The 22208-nt window shown below is 35.7% G+C and overlaps 1 protein-coding gene and 1 long non-coding RNA gene across 2 annotated transcripts in view; one reads left to right on the top strand and one right to left on the bottom strand.

The window, feature by feature from the left end:
• LOC120888283 (uncharacterized) overlaps positions 1–22116 on the top strand; it is a 112044-nt gene extending 89928 nt beyond the window's left edge. Inside the window, exon 2 of the long non-coding RNA XR_013440537.1 lies at positions 21377–22116. This is a non-coding gene — a long non-coding RNA (uncharacterized LOC120888283). The remainder of the gene's footprint in view (positions 1–21376) is intronic.
• The window catches only part of C6H12orf56 (chromosome 6 C12orf56 homolog), a 75238-nt gene that overhangs the window by 52397 nt on the left and 633 nt on the right, over positions 1–22208 (bottom strand). Inside the window, exon 2 of the mRNA XM_005328691.5 lies at positions 2878–3040. Coding sequence (XP_005328748.1) covers positions 2878–3040 — 163 coding nt within the window. The remainder of the gene's footprint in view (positions 1–2877; positions 3041–22208) is intronic.

The raw sequence follows: 22208 nt of genomic DNA, 5'->3' as shown, positions 1-22208 counted from the left end.
CTGTGTGCCCAATCCTGGCCATAACATTCCAGGTAATACAGTGACTACAGAGATGAGGAAATTGAGGTTCAAAAGTTTAAGTGATTTGTAGAAGATCACAGTCAAGAGATGTAAGAACCAGGATTTAAACCTGGCTTAGCCAAGTCCAAGTTCATGCTCTGTTTCTCTGCTTTTCACTAATTCCCAGTCATAGGGGTAGATACCTTAAAGGACTCTCATATATTTCTAGGTACATCTATATCTATATATCTTTATCTCTAAATATCTGACTATTTTTATTCACAACACTTTGACATCAAATTAGTGAGGTTGTTTTCCTTCACCCAAAAACCAATCCTTCAATTCTCTGAACACCAAATGGTGGTCCTATAATCCAATTCAGTTCTGACACTAATTATCTGGAATTAGCATACACCAGATAGGTTAAGGACTCAGTCACAAAAGACGGGTGTTCCCCCCTGAAGAGGGCCAGAGTAAGCCATTTCTAAATAATCCACATTAGCATATTGGCCATTTTGACCAGATAGTACTTGAAAAATAGCAGATGTGCAAAGGGGTCACTGACCTACTTTAAAGTTGGGATATAAATTTCACACGAAAAAAATTTAACCTTGCTACCCTACCCCATACCTAGAAAAGAACACTCTTATCCCTAGAGATAGGGAGCTGACACTAAGAAGAATCTGCACAAACTTAGTAAAATAACCTTTTATCTTTCATTAGATTCCCCTATATATTTTCTGGTCACTTTCCTCTTACAACAGCACCTAGCTAAATAAAACCCCTTTGATTTGTCTTTTCACAGTTCCCCAATTTATCATTCTTCGTCAAGATAGTATATAAGCTTTTAGGTCTGTCTTCTTTTGGGGGTCTCCATTTCTCTTCTATGAATCTTCCATTACCATGTAAAATGATTAACATCAAATTAAACTTGCATGTTTTTCTCCTGTTAATCTGCCTCTTGTTGATTCTTAAAGCCAACCACAGAGAGTAGAGAAAAAGTCTTTCTTTCCCCATGCAACCCTCCACCTCAGGTTCAATAATTTGCAAAAACATTTCATGAAACTCAAGAAAGTGCTTTACTTACTATTACCAGTTTATTAGGAAAGATGCAAATCCCAAGCAGCCAAATGGAAGAGATACACAGGGCAACATGTTGGGGGTGGGGGTTCAAAGCCTCCCTGCCTTCTCCCAGCACACCCCTCTCAATGACTTCCATGTGTCACCAACCTGGAAGCTCTCCAAACCCAGTTGGCTTTCCAAACCCCATCATTCATGAGTTTTTTAGTGGAAATTTCATTAGGTAGGCAGTGATTTATTAAATCATTGGCCATTGATGATTAACTCAGTCTCCAGACCTTCTCACCTCACTGGAGGTCAGGGTTGGAGTGGAGGTGGAAAAGGACTGAAAATTCCAATTCTCTAATCACATAGTTAGTTCCTCAGACAACCAGCCTCAATCCTGAAGCTACCAAGAAGCTAACCAAGTGCCACTTCATTAACTTGAACTCAAGTATCATTGAAAGGAGTTTGTTATGAGTAACAGTATTCCAGTCAGGCCCATTACTTGGGAAATTGCAAGGATCTTCAAAGCTCTGTATCAGGAACAGAGGGCAAATACCAAATACACAATTCTTATTGTATCACTCTCTCTCTCTCTCTCTCTCTCTCTCTCTCTTTGAAGACCATGAAAACAAACACTGTTATTGCACTATATATTATATTCTACATTTATCCACTTTTTCTTGGAGTTTTTAAACTTCTTCACAAGAAAAGCCCCAAATGTGAAACATAAAGGATGGCAGTTCTAGTAGCATCAGATGAATGCCAGGAGCCCTGACTCCTTGTCCTCCCCTTCTCTCCCCACCGCACCATGGACCTTCCAGCTGTCTTTGGGCACAACAGGAAAATCACCAGCCACAGATACTGAGTTCTTTAAGAACAAGATTGATCTAGTCATGTATTATAATTGTTGGGTGGTGACAAAGATTCTTTCCTTAACCAAACGCTCCTCAGATTCTTCTAAGCTTTTCAACTAGGCCTCAACTTTTAGACTTCTATATTCTCTGCATTGTTCAGTTTTAGCTAAACTGTAGAGTTATATATACTAAGGTCTCTTTTTCCCTATTTCAGTAGTCCTGAGTAAAATCTGTTTTTACCATCTTAACTACTATTCAGCTCTGGTTTTCCTTGATAGTGAAGATTCCTAACAAATATTTCTGAATGAAAAATAAGTGCTCTTGATAGCCATAACTATTTGGGCAGGACCTCATGGCTTTCCTTGCTGGCTGTAGAGGCAACTATCAAGGAGTATCCTAGAGGAAAGTTCACATTCCTTCAGGTTTCTCACTGTACTTCTTTACCAGGTTTGTTGTTGTTGAAATCTGTAGATGTCAATATGATTATTAAAATTAAATAAGAACTGACCAAATTGAATCTAAATTATAACTCATTCTTTAAAACAAACAAACAAAAGCAAAAAGTTGGGGCTAGGGATGTGGCTCAGTGGTAGAGTGCACACTTAGCATGCATAAGGCACTGGGTTCGATCCTCAGCACCACATAAAAATAAAAAATAAAGATATTGTGTCTACCTAAAACTAATAAATAAATAAATAAATAAATAAATAAATAAAAAGCAAAAACTTACTGAATATAGTTCTCTTTCCTCCTTTATCCTTTTGTCCTGCCTTATTTTCTTTCTCCCTCCAAGCTTTCCTTCCTTTCCATATACCCTAAATTTATTGCAAATTGTGCCCAGCCACTGAGCTGCTGATAATGGATTGGTCAGTTCATCTTCTATTTAGAGAACATTGGGTAGCTTTTCTACCTCATAAAGAAACTGATCTTACATCATTTTGAGAAATATATTCCATACCTTTTTTGTTGTTAGCATTGGCATGATGAAATGGAATTATGAATTTCCTGACACCTTTTGATTTTTCACACTCTTTTTTCAAAACAGTTGAAGAATAGATGATACGAATGTGTTGGTTGATTTCTCTATCAGGTGAACTCAAAAATTCTGGGTAATCATCAACCTGAAAAATAAAAGTAATCAAACTCATTGAAGACAAATATAACTACTTACCCATTTGGGAATAATAAGTCCCCCAAAGGTAAAGGCAAGTTTAAACTGCATTCTTTCTTTTCATATTTCCACTGGTACAAATAAGTAGTAACATGCTTTCATTTGTTAAATTATATCCCACTCCACTTTTCATTTTGAAAATAGATCTCAAAATATATAATTAATTGGGTTTAAAATAGGATTTTTCTATATAGCAGCCAACGTCCTGCAACAGTCTACACAGATTCTGTAAGTACAAACATCACTATGGGAACTATTGGAAATGTGTTCTGCTTCCTCCAATTAAATCAAAATCTAATTTTGATTTTAAAAGAAAAAGGTCTCAATAAATACTGAGGACTTTTAGATTTTTCTTTCAATAACTTATTTCCTTTTTCATGAAAGAAAGCAACAATATCTGATTGGAAATCTAAGAGTAAATCTAGAGAATCATACAGGCATACTTCAAAACATTAATTCAACAATCAGGAGAGATTCCACTATAGCTTTTTTCAAGAACTTAGAATTCAGATTAAAATATTTCACCATTTCATCTTTCTCTTTGTCACAAAGAAAGAAATATTAAATAATTATAACAATTTAAAATTATAATTCAGAGTAATGGAAGAAAAATAGATCAATGAAAACTTATCAGGATCTACTTAAATTTAATATATAAAAATTACTTTCAAGGTATACCTCAGTGTAAGATCAAAGGCCCTGAGTTTGATCCCCAGCACTGCAATATATATATAATAACTACATCATATATAAATATATATTAAAGACAAAATTTATAAATATATCTTTATAAATAAACATACATTTTTTTCAAAATATAGAAAATAATTCATAGAGTTAATGAAACATAGCCCAATGTAGGTCTTCAGAGGATGTGCTTTAATTAATAATGACATTTTATAGTTAGTAAAGGAATTCTCTTGTGCATAGGACTCTTCAGAAATGCCTTAACTTATTTCAAACTTTCATTCTCTAGAATTTTTAAATGCCTTTTTATTATATATGATCATTTTAAATAAAAATAGAAAATGCATGTAAAAACAGAGAAGAAAATAGAAAATCATTATATATAATTCCACCCCACACCCCAGTACTTGGGATTGGGGGATTGAACCCAAGGCACTCTACCACTGAGCTACATCCCTAGCCTTTTAAAAACTATTATTATTTAATTTTGAGATGGCATATTGATTAAATTGATGAGGCTGGTATTGAACTTGCAATCCTCCTGCCTCAGCCTCCTGAGTAGCTGGAATTACAGGAATGTATGACCACAATTGTATTTTATAATCTCAGATTGAAGATAATTTAAATCCTTGAACTGATATTGTACAATCATAAGATACCAAGATAATTTCTAAGAGAAAATACTGAAACATTGGCTACTTAAGTATAATTTTAAGTATATATACTTCTGCTTCTTATTTTTATATTTATAGAGAAGCTATGTTTTGGCCATTTTAATGTATGTGCTTCTTTACAGTGGTTCCACTCTTGCAAAAGAGGTTTTTTGTTTTTGTTTTTGTTTTTAGCTATAACCCTCAGCCCTGAAAGCAGGTTACTTTTTACATCCATTTTTTAAAACATTTTTTAGTTGTCAATGGACCTTTATTTTATTTATTTATTTATAAGCAGTGCAGAGAATCAAACCCAGTGCCTCATACATGGTAGCATGTGCTCTACCATTGAGCCACAACCCCAGCCCCCTCTACATTCATTTTTAAATGTTTTGTTGCCAAAATTCATATGCAGCAAAACGAACACACACACACAAAAAACAAAAAACCCAATCAATAAATGGGCTAAAGAGCTGAACAGGCACTTCTCAGAAGATACACATTCAATCAACAAATATATGAAAAAATGTTCAGCATCTCTAGTAATTAGAGAAATGCAAATCAAAGCTACTCTAAGATCTCATCTCATGCCACTCAGAATGGCAGTTATCAAGAATACAGACAACAATCTGTTGGTGAGGATGTGGGAGGAAAGGCACACTCACACATTATTGAAGGAAGTGCAAATCAGTCCAACCAATCTGGAAAGCAGTATGGAGATTCCTTAGAAAACTTGGAATGGGGGTAGCTGGCTGGGATCGTGGCTCAGTGGTAGTGTGCTTGCCTAGCATGTGTGAGGCACTGGGTTCCATTCTCAGCACCTCATACAAATAAATAAAATAAAGGTCCATCAACAACTAAAAAATATTAAGAAAAAGAAAAAGAAAACTTGGAATGGAATGACCATTTGACCCAGTTATCCCACTCCTAGGTCTATACCCAAAAGACTTAAAATCAGCTACTATAGTAATACAGCCACATCAATGTTCATATCAGCTCAATTCACAATAGCTAAACTGGAATTAAGCTAGATGCCCTTCAATAGATGAATAGATAAAGAAACTGTGGTATACATACACAATGGAATATGACTCAGCATTAAAAGAGAATAAAATAATGGCATTTGCAGGTAAATGGATGGAGCTGGAGAATATCATGCTAAGCAAAATAAGCCAATCCCAAAAACACAAACGCCAAATGTTCTCTCTGATTAGCGGGGCATGGGAAAAATGGAGGAACTTTGACTGGGCAAAGGGGAGGGAGGAATGGGGGCAGGAAAGATGGTGGAATGATATGAACATCATTACCCTAGGTACATGTATGACTGCACATATAGTGTGACGCTACATCACGTACAACCAGAGAAATGAAAAGTTGTGCTGCAATTGTGTAAAATGAATCAAAATGCATTCTGCTCTCTTATATACCTAATTAAAATTAATTAATTAATTAGTTAAATTTAAAAAGTGTTTTGTTGCCACTTTGACTATACAGGTAATGAAATATCATTTCTCAGGTATCCATTGCTTTCTCTTAACCAAGAGTCCAAATCTCTTCTGATAACCTCTGAACTTTTACCTTCCCCAAGTCAGATTCTAATTATAAGAAATCAATATATAAAATTTTCAGGATATCTTTTACCTCTAAAATATCCTAGAGATTTTCTGGAGGGTTCCTAAGAAAATCACAAAGACTCTTTCTTTCACCTTAAAAAAAAAGAGAGGTGCTTGAAACAGGCTTATTTGGTCTACTTACAATTGTAAATTCCATGGAAAGAGTTGTCAAGTCAGAAGAGATGTTCAGCCTTCCTTAGGTTTAATTTGTATAGTTAAGTTGTGATAGTATAAATATTTTAGAAACTGCATGTTTTATGGGGAATCTTTGGGGATTTGCTAATGTTCTTGCCGCCCATTTTTCAGGATCTTGGTGGTGCTTTGCTTCATCATATTAGACAACTGGAATGCATGCTATCAGTCATAATTTCAGTCATGCAGAATGCTGACTTGGCCACAGCCTTGCTTTTAATTTGCATACGCCATTTTCTATACTAGTAAATTTTTTGAGGGATTATTTTGGTCTTATTAATGCAGTTAGTAAAAAATACAAATATCAAATTCCTTCTTCAACTCTCTTTATTTATATTCTTTTCTTATGCTTATTCCATTCTTGACTTATATAAATGTTGTATCTTAGTATTATTATGTCATGTCTCATTGTAAATTATGTTCATTTTATTTTTGTAAATCAGATGTAACATTTACTGATTTCTTTGAAAACAGGCTTAGTGACTGTCCTTAGAGATATTTTAAAAATGTTTTTACAAATTTATTATATTTGCTCTGCATGACACAGGAATACCCAAATTTTCCTGTCAGTTGCCTTAATCTTATTATGACCCTCTTCAAAACTTTCACAATTAAATGTTCTCAGAAATAAACTAACCACAGTCATTTGAATTCTCTGACTTTTACAGATCATTTTGGTTTTACTCTGATGCTGGCTTGAGGGTTCACCTCTAAGCAAAAGATCACTTGTCTTCAACAAAGGATGGTCACAAAGCCTCCTGGAAAAGGATTAAACCAGTACTTTAAACTACTAACACTTCAAAGCTGTGTGGACATTGCTTAGACATGTTTCAGACCACACCTGAGTCAGGATGTCTAGCACTGTATTTAGGTCAACGAGTAGATGACTTCATGAGACTTCTAACTCGAGATTCAGCAGAACAAGAATTCACTTTATAGAGTGAAGGAAGTTGAAAAAGAAAATTTTATTGTTGTTGTTTGGTTCGTCATAAAGTTATGAATAATGTAGCCAGAGCATAAGGATACTGGAAATTGGAATATTATTGATATTGTTTTAGTGTTCTATTCTGGGGACATAAAAGGAAGCTGTTTCTTAAATTATAACCCATATGTAATCCATTCTGCTTTTGAAATCTGAAAATTTTTAAATATCTGATTTTCCTTTACTCTCCAAAATACAGAAACTTGTACTATATTCAGTAAGAATCTGCCTTCCTTTTTATACCAGGACATAATTGGCCACATTGACTGTACAACCAATGGCTTACATGAAGTATCATATATAAGACGGTTGTTAATGTAGCAAGGAAGAGCAAGCCACATTAAGATCAACCGTTGCTGGTTCTTATGAAGCCAGTGCTTACAAACCCCTCTGCCCACCACCACCCAGAAAATAGCCCTCATATTTGCTTAAAGAGTCCCAGCCTTACAAAGTGAGACATTTTTAGGACATGAAGAAAAAACTTTTGGGACCTCAAAATTCACTCAAATTTATAGGTACTGCCAGAGAAGTCTGGTAGTTTCTTTGGCTTGGTTTCTCAGCATTAAGATAACAAATAGTAGAGGCTTTTGAAGGGCTAACTTGACATTCATTGTGAAGTTTTAGAACCTAAATTTAGTCTGAAATAGTTATATAATACTATAGATTTGCAAAACATATTTAAAGATGCTAATATGGTTAATTAACACTTGCTGTACCTATGTACCCAATTAGGCTGATTTAAGCCTTATTTTATAAATAAGAATCATCTTTAATATTATTATGATGGTGGGACTGGGAGGAACTTTGAAGAAAATTTGTGAAAGACTGAATTATAGGAGGAGAATATGATATTTTGTTCAGCTCACTCATCCGATTATGTGTGCTTTTCTTTGTCTTTGAGCTGTTTCATAATGCTGTAATTTATATAAATGTTATTGTATTTTAAAAACAGAAAGTTAAATTTTCGGTGTGGTATGTCTGTAAACTTTTCCTCTTATTTCTTCCTTTGATTGATGCTTGGAAATGTCTTCTACACCCTGAAATCAGATAAATATTCTCTTCTATTTTTTTTTGTACTACTTTATAGCTTCCTTTTTTACAGTTTGTTCTCCAATTCTTCTAGATTCCATATGACTATACCTTAGAACCTTAATCTAATAACTAGCTGTGACTCCAAGTGTATTTATTTAGTACTAATCTGAGGAAAACTATACTTTAAGTAAAGAACAAATGCAAATAAATATGCAAATATTTCTGAGTCAGATTTCTAACTAGAAGTTTTGGTGGGAGACAAAGCATAATTTAAATAATAACTATATAGTTTATGGAACACAACACATAAATGATCTTAAAAAATCCTCACTACAAGCCTATAAGGTGGTTATTAACACCATTTTGCAAATGAGGAAACTGATGTTTAAAGGGAGTCAAGTTCACAAAACTAGTAAATGGAAGAACTAGGATGACAAGAAAAAGCTGTATGACTACAAAGCCAGTTTTATGAAAGCAACCAAGATTCAAAGGTGGGAATTATATCCGTGAGAGAGAAGAGAGCATCTGCAGAGCCTTATTTATGGGAATGAGGTGTACCTACATAAATATGTAATTTTCTATGTATTTCATTAAGAATATTGCTTAAAGATATTCCAAAGAATTCATACTTTGTAAAGGTAGTTGCTAGTAAACTTACAAGAAATAATAAAAGAGGTCCTTCAGGTTAAATTAAAAGGACCCACTACTAGGGAGACTAAGACAGGAGAATTTTAAGTTCATGGCCTCTGCAACTAAGTGAGACCCTGTTTTAAAAATAATAATAATAATAATAATAATAATAATAGCTGGGGATGTAGTGCAGTTGTAGTGCTCCTGGGTTCCATGACCAGTACTACAAAATAAATAAATAAATAAATATTTAAAATATGTTAATTGGAGGGCTGGAGTTATGGCTCAGTGGTAGAGCACTTATCTAGCATGTGCAAAGCCCTGGATTCTACCCTCAGCACCACATAACAATAAATAAAAACATTAAAACAATTTTTATTCATTTTTGCATCTTTAGTTCCTGATAATTCATAACTTTAGTGGAATGCACCATACAAAATTTAATATCCACTCAGTAGAGGCATACCAGATAGAAAAAGTCTATATAGATCAACAGGCTGCAGTTTGGAGGTCAGTACACTTAATGAGATATTAAGTAGTACAAGGCAGGCCTAGCAAGAGATAAACTGTTTGACATCTTTCAACTTCCATGGTCCTTTCCAGATTTAATATCCTCTACTCACAGTAAACTTTAACTCTTCAGTTTCCAATAAAAGAAGGAAAGTAATTAATTAATTATAATTCAATTTGTTACCAGTTCTAAGAATATAAGAGAGGACCAATGTCAAACCCAAAGGATTGACTATATTGATAAAATGGCAAATACATGGAGACATTTTGAGTAGATTTCCCTCAAATTAAACCACATTAGTTGTTATGGTTTTGATATTAGATATCTCCCAAAAGTTCATGTGTTAATGCAAGAATGGATAACTAGATAATACTTATAGGCAGGTGAGGGAATGGCTTGCAGAAGTAAGTTCCTAGAGGCATGCCCTGGAGGATTATATTTTATTCCTGGCTCCTACTGTTCTTTCTGCTTCCTGGCTACCATAAACTAAGCAACCTCCTCTGCCATACCCTTCCACCATGATGTTCTACTTCACCTTGGACCCAGAGCAATGAATCTGTCCAACCATGAACTACACTTCTGAAACCATGAGCCCAAAATAAACTTTTCCTCCTCTAGATTGTCCTTATCAGGTATTTTGGTCACAGTGACAAAAAGCTGACTAACACATTAGCAATTACTTATGTCACATTGTACATAAGTTTACTCTTAAGTAGAAGCTATTTTTATATTTGGAACTTGGCAAATCCTCCAATTATCACAATTTACAAACTCATTATAGTCTCCACCAGAGTTTTTTCCCCCCCATTATATTCCGCCTGTATTGATTCCTAAGGAAGGGTGAGCAGATAAGCTGTTTATAGAATCCATGAATATTTCTGACATGAAATGACCCAACCACATATTCTAAAAGTAATTTCCAGTTTTAAGAATTGGGCAGTACCCTATCAAAATAAAGGCTCACTAGACTATTTCAATGTTAGATTTGAAAAATCATTACCTCAGGGCTAAGAATTACATCTGAGAAAGACTAAGAGAAAAAATATTTCAAGCCTTGGTCCTGTAAAAGGGATGCGGCATCTCACCAGGGTCTTTTCAGCCAAGCTTATCCTTGAGCTTTATCAGTAATAGTAATGACACCTTTCTTGGCTTTGAAGGACAAAGAGAGCTACGGTGTGGGGAAGTGAAAAAGGTGTTTTGTTCATAACTTCTTCGATTCCTTCCTTGGCAACCTATGCCCAGAAACCACATTATTTGCACACTGAGATAACTATGTTGTCCCTATTGCAAAACCTAAAACCTTCTACAGATATACCGTAAATTTGCAGAGGGTCAGTTGTTGCTATGTGCATAGTTCTGATTAAAGAATGTTGACTCTGAGGTCACACCGACCTGGATTTACATTCCAGTTCATGTTTTCCAGTGTGATCTCATGCAAGTATTCACTCTATCTCTGCTGCAGGTTCCTCATCTGTAAAAGACAGATAACACTGCCTTCCTTATAAAGTTAATAGGACTAAAAGAGGTATTCCATTTAAAAGATTTTGCATAAGGCTGAAACATAGTTTATGCTCAATCAATATCTGTTATTACTAATGAACATTGATTGTTCATAAGAACTTCAGTGGGCTAGGAATATAGCTCATGTTAGAGCACTTGCCTGGCATGTATGAGGCCCTGGGTTCAAATCCCAGCACTACCAAAAAATTTTAAAAAATTTAAAAAAAAAAAACCTCACTAGTGAAATACTGAACCCTATTCATGGTCTCCTCAGTCCAGTATTTGTCTCTGATGATGATAGCAAGGGGCATTTTGGGACAGAAAAGAGTATCTTTTGTTATGTTTGGGTTGTTGTCATATACATTATAATATACATGTATATAAATATGTGTAATTTTTATCGAAAATAGTCTTAACTTCTTTTACTAAGAACACTATGTATCCATATCATTTTTTTACCATATTTATATTTGTGACTAGTGTTTTTTTTAATTTAAAATACACTTTCTAAATATAAGGGGACATCTCTTATTTCTTGATTTCTAACATTTTGTGAACAAATCCATATTTACCTTATCCTTTCAACTTGATTTCATAGCCTTGCCTCAGATCTTTATATAACTTTTCATTTCAGAGAGGGAAATACCCCTAAACTTGAAGCAACTGATTAATTCATCCTAGGTATTTTTGAGTGTCTGCAAAAAAATACCAAATTGAAATGTATGAGATAAAAGATGGGTCTCTGTTTTCAAAAAGCTTAGAGTCTCATGGGGATTCATTTAATCAAAAAGAATTTTTTATTGCCAACTATGTCCCAAAGCAGCTATAACCTAGAGATTGAGAGCACTGGCTCTGGAATCAGATTATCTAGTTCACTTCTGGTTCTGCCACTTAGTGAATGTCCTTAGGCAAAGTACTTAAACTCGCTGTCAAACCAAGGCAACAATACTAACTGGGGTTGATAAGAGAGAGTTCCAAGTTAAGCACTCCAAACAGCACCTAAGTGGCATATAGAACTCAATTGTCAGCAATTTGAGGTTGGCACTAGGTTTGTTCACAAATTCCTGTTCTTCTTCCTTCCAGACACATGGAAAATACAAATGAAGGGATCCTAATTTCCTGGCCCCTTTTAAATTAGGCATGGCTATGTGCCTGTCTCTAGCTAATGAAATGTGAGAAATGCCATGTGTCACTGATAGGTAAAAGCTTAAAAACCAGTACATAACTTGCCAAGTTAGTGTTCCCCTGCCATAGTACTCAAGCAAGCATGTGCTGAGATGGAGCCTCTGATATTAAGATGAGTGACTAAGTGTCTCTTAACTAAAATAAACAGAGCCCTTTGCTAATCCACCATGGACAAGTGGCCTGAACAATCTCATAAACTTTGTTATGTTAAAGCACTGAGACTGTGGAGCTGTCTGTCAACGCAGCTTAACCTGGGCTATCTTAACCAGTGTATTATCATTACAGTCACTGAGATATAACAGTGAATCAAACTGACAATATTGCTGCTGTCATGGAGGCTCTTAAGACGTGCACGTAATATTATTCAAGGCAGGTATTCCTGTGGAGGTGATGCTGAATTGAGGTTGAAACATGACTGCCAGGAAGGAGTCAAACCTCTGGAGGATCTGGAGGGACAGTGTTATAAATAGAATGATAAGTGCAAAGGCCTGGAGCATAAAGGAAAAGCATAAAAAGCTTGGCAAAATGTTAGGAAATGAATCAAAGAGATAGAAATGTTCAATCATGGAGGCTCTTGTGGGCAACAAGAATTTAGAAGCTCATGGACATTTTCAATCAGAAAAGTGATAATTTATGATTTATGATGCAAAGATCAGTGCAACTTCTGTGTGGAGAGGAATCAGTTTGGAGGCAATTTCAATAGTCTAGATATGGAAATGAATAGCTGGCACCAGAAAATGGGGTAAAAATGGTTATAGATGGACAAATTTTGGAAGACAGGTCAGGAGAATATACTAATGAGTTGGATGTGAGGAATTAAAAAGATCAAAGATAATGAAAGATGATAACATTCCATGAAATAAAGAAAATTAAGGAATAGATTTGGGGATAGAAATCAGAAATTCAGTGTTTTAACATATTGAACTTGATACATCTAATAGGCTGAATTTTCAGAAAGAACAAACAAGATAATGTATTTTATAACAACTAATACATAATCAGTGCTAAAACAATAGTTACTGTCTTTGCACATTTGCTAAATTTGCCAAAGCCAAGTGCCCTAATTTGCAGAGAGAATAATAATATCCATCTTGCAGGTTCATTGTGAGCCTTAATTCACTTAATATATGTGAATCAAGGCTATTAATAATGACTAACATGAATTATGTAGCTCTTACCATGTACCAAGCACTATTCTGACTGTTACATTAATTTAATCCTCCCAACCCTATGAAGAAAGGTATTATCTTCATTTTACAGATGAAATTGAGCAAGAAGGTTAAGTAATTTGACCGAGTCTGCCCAGGTACAAAGCAAAGATAGAAATAAAAGCTGAATAAAAATGTATATTGCAGATAATACATTCATAAATGTAAGTGATGAATTATGATGAATATTTAACAAATATGCATTGACATTCTCATTTGTGTCAGGCAATGTTCTTGGAACTGAAGATGCTTAAGAAAGAACAGAACAGACCAAATGACCTGTACCTGTGGGATCGGTCAAGAAAAACTGTTTGGAGAAAGAATGACATCAGCTTAGCCCAGCAAATGTACAGGAATTGAATAAGGAAGAGAGTAGAGCAAAGGTCAGGCACTCTTGTGGCAAATCCTCTGACCCATTCCATTCAAGCTAAGGATGTTTTTCACATTTTTTAAAGGAAGCGGGAGGGGGAGAAGAGGAAAATATGGAGGAGGAGGAAAGGAAGAAAAATGAGAAGGAGGAGGAGATGAGCTAGAGATCACATAGAGTCCAAAGTATTTTTCTATGACCCTTTATAGAAGAATTTTGCTGAACCCTAGAATAAAAGTCTTTCCAGGAAAATAATATGTGTAAAAGTTGCTGAAACAGAAATGAGAAAAAATGCAAAAGAAAGAAGTTCAGTTTCAGGGAAGGGTGAGAGGTCTGGAGAAGATTTAGCCACCCAGACTAGGGTGCCCCAATACATGAAATCTAATATGAGACTTCAAGACTGAGAAGTTTGGTGCTAGACACAGTGGTCCATGCCTCTAATCCCAGAGACTTGGGAGGCTCAGGCAGGAAGATCACAAGTTCAAGGCCAAACTCTACAACTTATCAAGACCCTGTCTCAAAATAAAAATTTTTAGAAAGGAGCTTGGGATATAGTCCAGTGGTAGAGCACCCTGAGTTCGATCTCCATTACAGTCAAAAAATAATATAATAAAAAGGACTAGAAGTTTGGGGAGAGAATATAATATAAAATAAGAACTGAAACCACCTTCCTTTTAAAAGAGGTAATGGGGCTGGACGTGTAGCTCAGTAGTAGAGCACTTGCCTAGCATGCATAAGGCACTGGATTTAATTCTCAGCACCGCATATAAATAAATGAATAAAATAAAGATCCACCAACATCTAAAAAACTATTTTTTTAAAAAAAAAAAGAGGTAATAATTTTTAAAATGTGTATTTTTCAGGTTCATTATTCTGTCCCTCCATCAGATGCTGGCACATGCCACCTATATGTCTGGAAATGTGTTACACTATGAGAACACACAGCTGTATAAGGCTGGAGGGATTCTGACACTCCAGTGGAACATCATAATACTTCAGGTTCTAAAAGAGAAGCAGGAACAAGCTTCTGATGCAACATAAAACCCATTTTTTTTTCAGCTGAGATGGGAAGAATTAACATATGTAAAGCGTTTATGGCAGTGTCTGGTACATCGGAGATGCTCAAAAATTATTAGTTGTAATTATTTAACTTATTTTTTTTAAAGCTGCTCATGAACACATACTAATAAGATGAGCCATGTTCTTATATTTATTACACAATTTTTAAGTGTCTCCTATGTGCTGAGTCCTGTATTACATAAAGATAATCATTTCAAATCCTCAGCAGTTTTCAAGTGGATGGGAGGTAGACAAGCCAACACATTTACAGGAGAGAATAAGTATGATAAGCACCAGGAGCATGACATGGCACATGGTGCCATGGGAGAAGTAAATGGGACCATGGCCTAGTTTGGAGGGTGAGTGTTTCTGGGATTACCAGGGTATTGAAATTATAGGAGTTAAGAGAAGAGGGGAGGTTGCTGTAGCAAGAACAGCCTTTGCAAAGGCCAAGGGAAACAAGGCCTGGCATAGCCAGAGAATGGAGTGTACTCCCTTTTTTTTTTTTTTTCCTTCTTCTTTAGTCTTAGAACTCCTCTCCAACTCAGCCACAGTCCCAACCCCTGAGTGTTCTTCCCCACCTCTCCACCTCACCCCCGTACTGGGGATTGAACTCAGGGGCACTCAAGCACTGAGCCAATTCCCCAGCCTTATTTTGTAGTTTATTTAGAGACAGGGACTCACTGAGTTGCTTAGTGCATTGCTTTTGCTGAGGCTGGCTTTGAACTCTCGATCCTTCTGCCTCAACCTCCCAAGCCGCTGGGATTACAGGCATGCGTCACCGCGTCTGGTCCCTGAGTGTTCTTTTTGTGACTGAAATGCAAGGGAGAACTGGGCAAAGAGCAAGGCTACACTTTGAGCAAGGACCATCTAAGATTCTTCATGTTAAGAACTGAAATGTTTTTCAGTTAAGACATTTAGATTTTAATCCTGTGAGTAATGAGTACCTGTTGAAAAGTTAAGGGTGTCATATGAGTTCACGTACTGCATAGGGGGAAAAAATCCATTTCCTCAGCACCTCAATATAGTTCCATTATTTAACTGTAAGAGTCATTTCCAGTTCTGAGGACAGTTTAATTCACTTTAGCATTTGTTCATTTCTCTTTGCCCTCTTCCTTTGGGCTGTCCTCTTATTTGGCCATTGCTTCATTTATTAGCATCTTACAGTCTTGATTAGAGATTTTAGCAAGCCTGAAACAATGAACCTAAATAAGTCCATTCTAGATAAGTCCTGGTGAAAGTAGTTAGGTAAAGGTAGAATTGTTTATGAATTTCGTCCTCTGTGGATTTTAATTTTATTCATTCCCATTTCCATTATCACTGATAATTGAGAGTTGGGAACCAGTCACTAGATCTAATTTTTAAGTGTTTCTGTCATCAAATATGAATTGCAAATGGAACTTTCTCGGGGCAAACAGTATATGTATATGACATTTTAAAAATCCAAACATGAAAAATAGCACGGAGAATATAATGAACACTCCTGCATATCAACCCAGTAAATATTTTGCCATATGTGCTTCAATTTTTTTTTTTTAAAGTTAGTTGCTTATGCTCCCTTTTCTAGCTTCAACTTCTCTTCTCAGGTATAACTACTCTCCTCAGTGCTTTTCCTACTGTTACTAATTATGTATGTATCCCTAAGCCATATATCATCTTGGCCTATCTTTATATCAATGGCATAATACTACATGTAGCTTCTAGAAATTTTTTTTCTATTCTATGTTATTGAGATATAACTATATTGAATCTAACTCATTCTTTTCATTACTGAATATTACTTATTTGCCAATTTACTATTGATATTTAAATTTTTTTCTATTTCAAATATTGCTATTTATTTTTGGACACAGTATTTCAAGATTATGCATATTTTAGGCATATGTTAAGAATGGAATTGGTGAGTAAGAAGTCCACAATTTTATTAGATATTGCCAAGTCCTACTGGCAGTGTAGGGGAGTTCCTAGTTCTCCACGTCTTCATAAACAAAAGGTGACACAACTGATTATTAGTGTGATGATCTTATCCATCTCGAAGTAGAAAGAAATGTGCCTGGCAACAAGCCAGCATGTAAAGGGTGCATTTGTTGCCTGTCCAAGAAGTTTCATGGAGCCTGGGATTTCTAGGAGAGTGTGAAAGGAAACAGAAAGAAACAGAGGCAGGGCTGCTGGAGTTGATAGATTTCTCATTTCCTGTAGGTGATGAGATGGCTCTAAAGGAGAATGAATCCATCTGAAACTCACAGACTGTTCTGGGTATTTGTTCTCATATTTTAAAGATGCAGCTAATCACAGAAGGGCTTAAAGAATAGTATTTTGATGCACACAAGAAAAAAAAAACTCTATAGATAATTCTTTCAAATTTAACTTAGTAAATGTTGACATTTCATAAAAGCTTTACCAAAGCAATCTTGGAAACTTTCTTTAAGGAGATTAACAATATCAAATACCTGCTGAGATCTCCAAATCTACTTCAAGCTTAGATTTGCTAAATGGGAAATCTCACCCTCTCCAATTTTTTTTTAAGAGAGAGGGAGATTTTTTATTATTATTATTTTTTTTTTTAGTTTTTTTAGTTTTCAGCAGATACATCTTTGTTTGTATGTGGTGCTGAGGATCCAACCTGAGCCGCACCCATGCCAGGCGAGCGCGCTACAGCTTGAGCCACATCCCCAGCCCTAAACTTTTTTTTGTGTGTGTGTATGTGTGGTGACGGGAATTGAACTCAGGGACTTGTGCATGCAAGGCAAGCACTTTACCAACTGAGCTAAATCCCCAGCCCCCTCTCCAAATTTTTAACTTCTCCAAACCATGTGTAGACTTCTGGTGTAACTTTTTGTGATTACTTCAACCTCCACTCCCTTAGAGAAGAAAGTGGAGTTTCATCAAAAATCCTAAAGTATAACCCTGACATAGAACAAGCACTAAATAGAGTTATCTGGCCCAACATCAAACAAGAAGGGCTAGAATCCAGAAGCATAAAGACAAGTTTGTTTAGGAATTACTAAAGTCCAGCAACCATGTGACAATAAGAACAAAGGCAGAATGTGAACTTGAGACAACTGAAAGTTAAATAACAAGACAAACTTGTAGAGTAAAATAAGAAAACCATACAGAATGGAAAAGAATGATTAAAGAACTGGTATTAGAAAGAGGATGTTTAAAAGTGGCCTTGGAAAGAGGATGGAACCCTGGTTTAAAGAGAGACACATAGAGATACAGAGAGAAAGGGGGTGGGGGGAAAATGAAGTTGCCTGGCAATGACTAAGGTAACTTGAGTTAATATGGATAGGATGACTATGTGTGATATGACACAGAAATCAGGAAAATTCTGCACACTGTGGTATTAGGATTCAGCATTCACAGACTGGTCAATTACATCTGTGGTTATTAATTAGTACTAAGTTAAGCAATTCTATGACACCATCTTTCATACATCCTATGAAGTTTAATACATGTACTGAATTACAACAATCCTTGAACTATTTTATAAAAACTCATAAAGAGATTATTAAAGCACTTGACCTTGACAGGATTATATTCATTACTCACTGAAAAAAATAATGTTTAAAAGATTACCCACGTTAGGGGTTGGAGTTGTGGTTCAGTGGTAGAGTGGTTGCCTCACATGTGTGAAGCACTGGGTTCGAGTCTTAGAACTGCATATAAAGAAATGATTAAAATGAAGGTTCATCAACAACTAAAAAAAGATTACCCATTTTAAACACTACAATAGGAAATGCTTCTATATTAGTTTCCTATCTATGGCTATTGTAACCACAACTTTAATGGCTCTTTCTTAGTTCTGAAGCTCAGAAATCCAAAATTGGGTCTTAGGTCCACGTGAAGCTGAGTGATAGACAACTTGCCTAGCCTTTTCAATTGCCAGCACTGTAAAACAAAACAAAACAAAAAAAATGGGTTTCAGAAGTAGGTCCAGATCTCCATCATATCAGATGAGGCCCCAACTTCCTTAATAAGACTCCTATAATGCAAGAATTAAAATCAAAATAAATGGGATGGATTCAAACTAAAAAGCTTCTTCTCAGCAAAAGAAACAATCAGTGAGGTAAATAGATAGCCTACAGCTTGGGAACAAATTTTTACCCCTCATACATCAGGTAGATCATTAATCTCTAGAGTATATAAAGAACTCAAAAATCTAAACTCAAAAAAAAAAATAATCCAATCAATAAATGGGCCAAGGAACTGAACAGACACTTCTCAGAAGATGATATACAATCAATCAACAAATATATTTTAAAAAATGCTCACATCTCTAGGAATTAGAGAAATGCAAATCAAAACTACTCTAAGATTTCATCTCACTCCAGTCAGAATGGCAGCTATTAAGAATACAAACAACAATAACTGTTGGCGAAGATGTGGGAAAAAAGGCACACTCATACGTTGCTGGTTGGACTGCCAATATGGAAAGCAGTATGGAGATTCCCTGGAAAACTGGGAATGGGACCACCTTTTGACCCAGCTATCCCACTCCTTGGTCTATACCCCAAGGACTTAAAATCAGCATACTACAGGGACACAGCCACATCAATATTTATTGCAGCACAATTCACAATAGCTAAGCTGTGGAACCAACCTAGATGCCCTTTAGTAGATGAATGGATAAAGAAAATGTGATATTGATACACAATGGAATATTACTCAGCAATGAAAGAGAATAAAATCATGGCATTTGCAGGTAAATGAATGAAGTTGGAGAACATAATGCTAAGTGAAGTAAGCCAATCCCAAAAACCAAATGCTGAATGTTTTCTCTGATATAGCGAGGCTGATTCACAGTGGGGTTGGGAAGGGGAACATGGGAAGATTAGACAAACTGTAGATAGCGCAAAGGTGAAGGAGGGGGAGGGAGAGGGAAAGGAGGTAAAAAAAGATGGTGGGATGAGGTGGACATCACTACCCTAAGTACATGTAAGAAAAAGACATAAATGGGGTGACTATACTTTGTATACAAGCAGAGAAATGAAAAAAATTGTGCTCTACATATGCAATATGAATTGTAATACATTCTGTCATATATGACAAGTTAGAATAAAAACTTAAAAATACATGTATAAGGCCTAAAAAAAATTTAAAAATGGGTTTCAGTAAGCTTAAAATAAAGGTATTGGTGGTACAGTATATCTTTTGGAGGCTCTATGGGAAAGCCTATTTCTTTGCCTTCATCAGCTTCTAGAGACTACCATGTTCCTTGGCTCATAGCCTCTTTCTTCCTTCAGTCTAGTCTTTCTCTGGGCCCATCACTTTGACATTGGCTGTTTTGCCTCTCTCTTCCACTTTTACATTGGGCCCACCTCAATAATCAAATAAATCTCCCATTTTAAAGTCAATGGATTAGCAACATTAATTCCCCTTTGCCATGTAATATAACATGTTCACAGGTTCCAGGGATTTAGAATGTGGTTATCTTTTTGGAGTAATTATTATGCTTACCACAACTTCCAAAGTTAAACTATATTGTGCAAGATGGACATCCAATGTATCACTAACGTTAAAATCAGATTTCTTCAGCACATCTAGGGATATTATGTATTCTACATCCATAAAAGGTGAACCTTGTACATTAAAGTATGACTAAATATGATATGACTTTGTAGAGGAATCTAGGCTCTAGGCCTAAGGAGGTTTACAGTACTTTCCAGTTTCTGACAATTTAAAAAGAAAATTAACAACTCTTGAAATGCATATGTTGTCTCTCTTGGGGGAGAATAACAATATCCAAAAATTAGTGGGGTTTTTTTGTCAAAATGATAAATGCTTATAGTGAAGACACTAGAAACAGACAGGCTTTTAAAAGTTTCTAAAACATTTTGAAGGGCTGGAAATGTAGCTCAGTGGTAGGATACTTGCCTAGTGCAATGACTTGGGTTTGATCCCCAGCACTGCAAAAATAAATAAAAGACAGTAATTTCAATTACTCAAGAAGCTGAGACAGGATTGCAAAATTCAAGGCAAGACCAGCCTAGGAATCTTAGTAAAACCCTGTCTCAGAATAAAAGATAAAAAAGAGATGTAGCTCAGCAATAGAAGACCCCTGAGTTCAGTTCTCAGTAAAAAAAAAAAAAAAAATGGTAAAGGAAATGAAATTTCTTAAAAAAATAGCTCAAGAGAATGGAAATAATGGTAGTAAGTAAAAAGGCAAAGGCAAAGTTTACTTCTAACTTTAACTCAAAAAAAAAAGTAAGCATATGGAAATGGTAGGAGACCCTCAATGTTACACAAAATTACATATAAGAGGTTGTGAGGGGAAAGAGCGGGGAAACAAGGGAGAGAATTGAACAACAGCAGATGAGGTAGAGAGGGAAGATGGGAGGGGAGGGGAGGGGGGATAGTAGGGGATAGGAAAGGTAGCAGAATACAATAGTCACTAATATGCCATTATGTAAAAACGTGAGTGTGTAACCGATGTGATACTGCAATTTGTATTTGGGGTAAAAATTTGTATTTGGAGTTCATAATCCAATTGAGTCAAATGTATGAAAGATTATATATCATGAGCTTTGTAATGTTTTGAACAACCAATAAAAAAAATAAAAATTTTTTTTAAAAAGTAAATAAATTTGCACAATAATATTAGCCTACAGGGGTAGTTTGAGTAGGAAAAAGAAACCTCTCTTCATTTAATTTTATTATTTTCTTACAGACATGTTCAAAACAATCTATGATTCTCTAAGCAAAACAGCTCCATCAAGAGTATTGCCAACCTTTCCCTTGGGGGACACAGAGACTCAGGCAAGAAAAAGTAAAAGGAGGCTAGACATCTGTCCCCAGTGGAAAAAAGGAAGAACACACCTGGAGAGCAGCTAAGACAAAGAGACTCGGAAGGAAAAGAACAGTAATCAAAAGACCATACTACCAACTGTTGCTGGTTTATAAAATACATCCAACTGTTGCTGGTTTATAAAATACAACTGTTCCTGAAGGAAAGAAATACAGTAACAATTATACTAAAAACTGGAACAAGGAGGGGTTGTGCCACATTGTATATCCTTCATGGCTTAGCTCTGATGACACTCCTTCCAGGAACTTTTCCCAGCATGCCCTGAACTCAATTTGGATCAAGAGACAAGCCTGAGATTGCCAAGCATCCTGTGCACACTTTATTTATGCATCATTCATTCATTCACCTACTATTCGAGTGCACCTAGCATGCTTGAAGAGTTAGGGCAATAAAAGTAAGCAAGGTATAAATAGCCCTTAACACAAGGCTTTATTTGCTTTGGTGTTGTCTTTCGGTCCCACCCACAACCGATTCTAGGAAGACTGCTATTTGGTTGGTTTTTTCATCCTCCAGGTCTAGCACGGTGCCTGCACCGACTAAGTGTTTAACGTACATAAATAAATATAAATAAATAAATAAATAAATAAATAAATAAAGCTTAATTTTGATCGATGCTGTTTTCAAACCTGTAGCCCAACGGAAGGGGAGAGGGCGGGGGAACAGCTCAAGAATAAGAAAGACATCTCTATTCAGG

This window comes from Ictidomys tridecemlineatus, chromosome 6, assembly GCF_052094955.1.
Source record: "Ictidomys tridecemlineatus isolate mIctTri1 chromosome 6, mIctTri1.hap1, whole genome shotgun sequence".
Lineage (NCBI taxonomy): Eukaryota > Metazoa > Chordata > Mammalia > Rodentia > Sciuridae > Ictidomys > Ictidomys tridecemlineatus.
The sequence above is the reverse complement of the archived record's forward strand: the minus strand, read 5'-3'. Positions and strand labels throughout refer to the sequence as shown.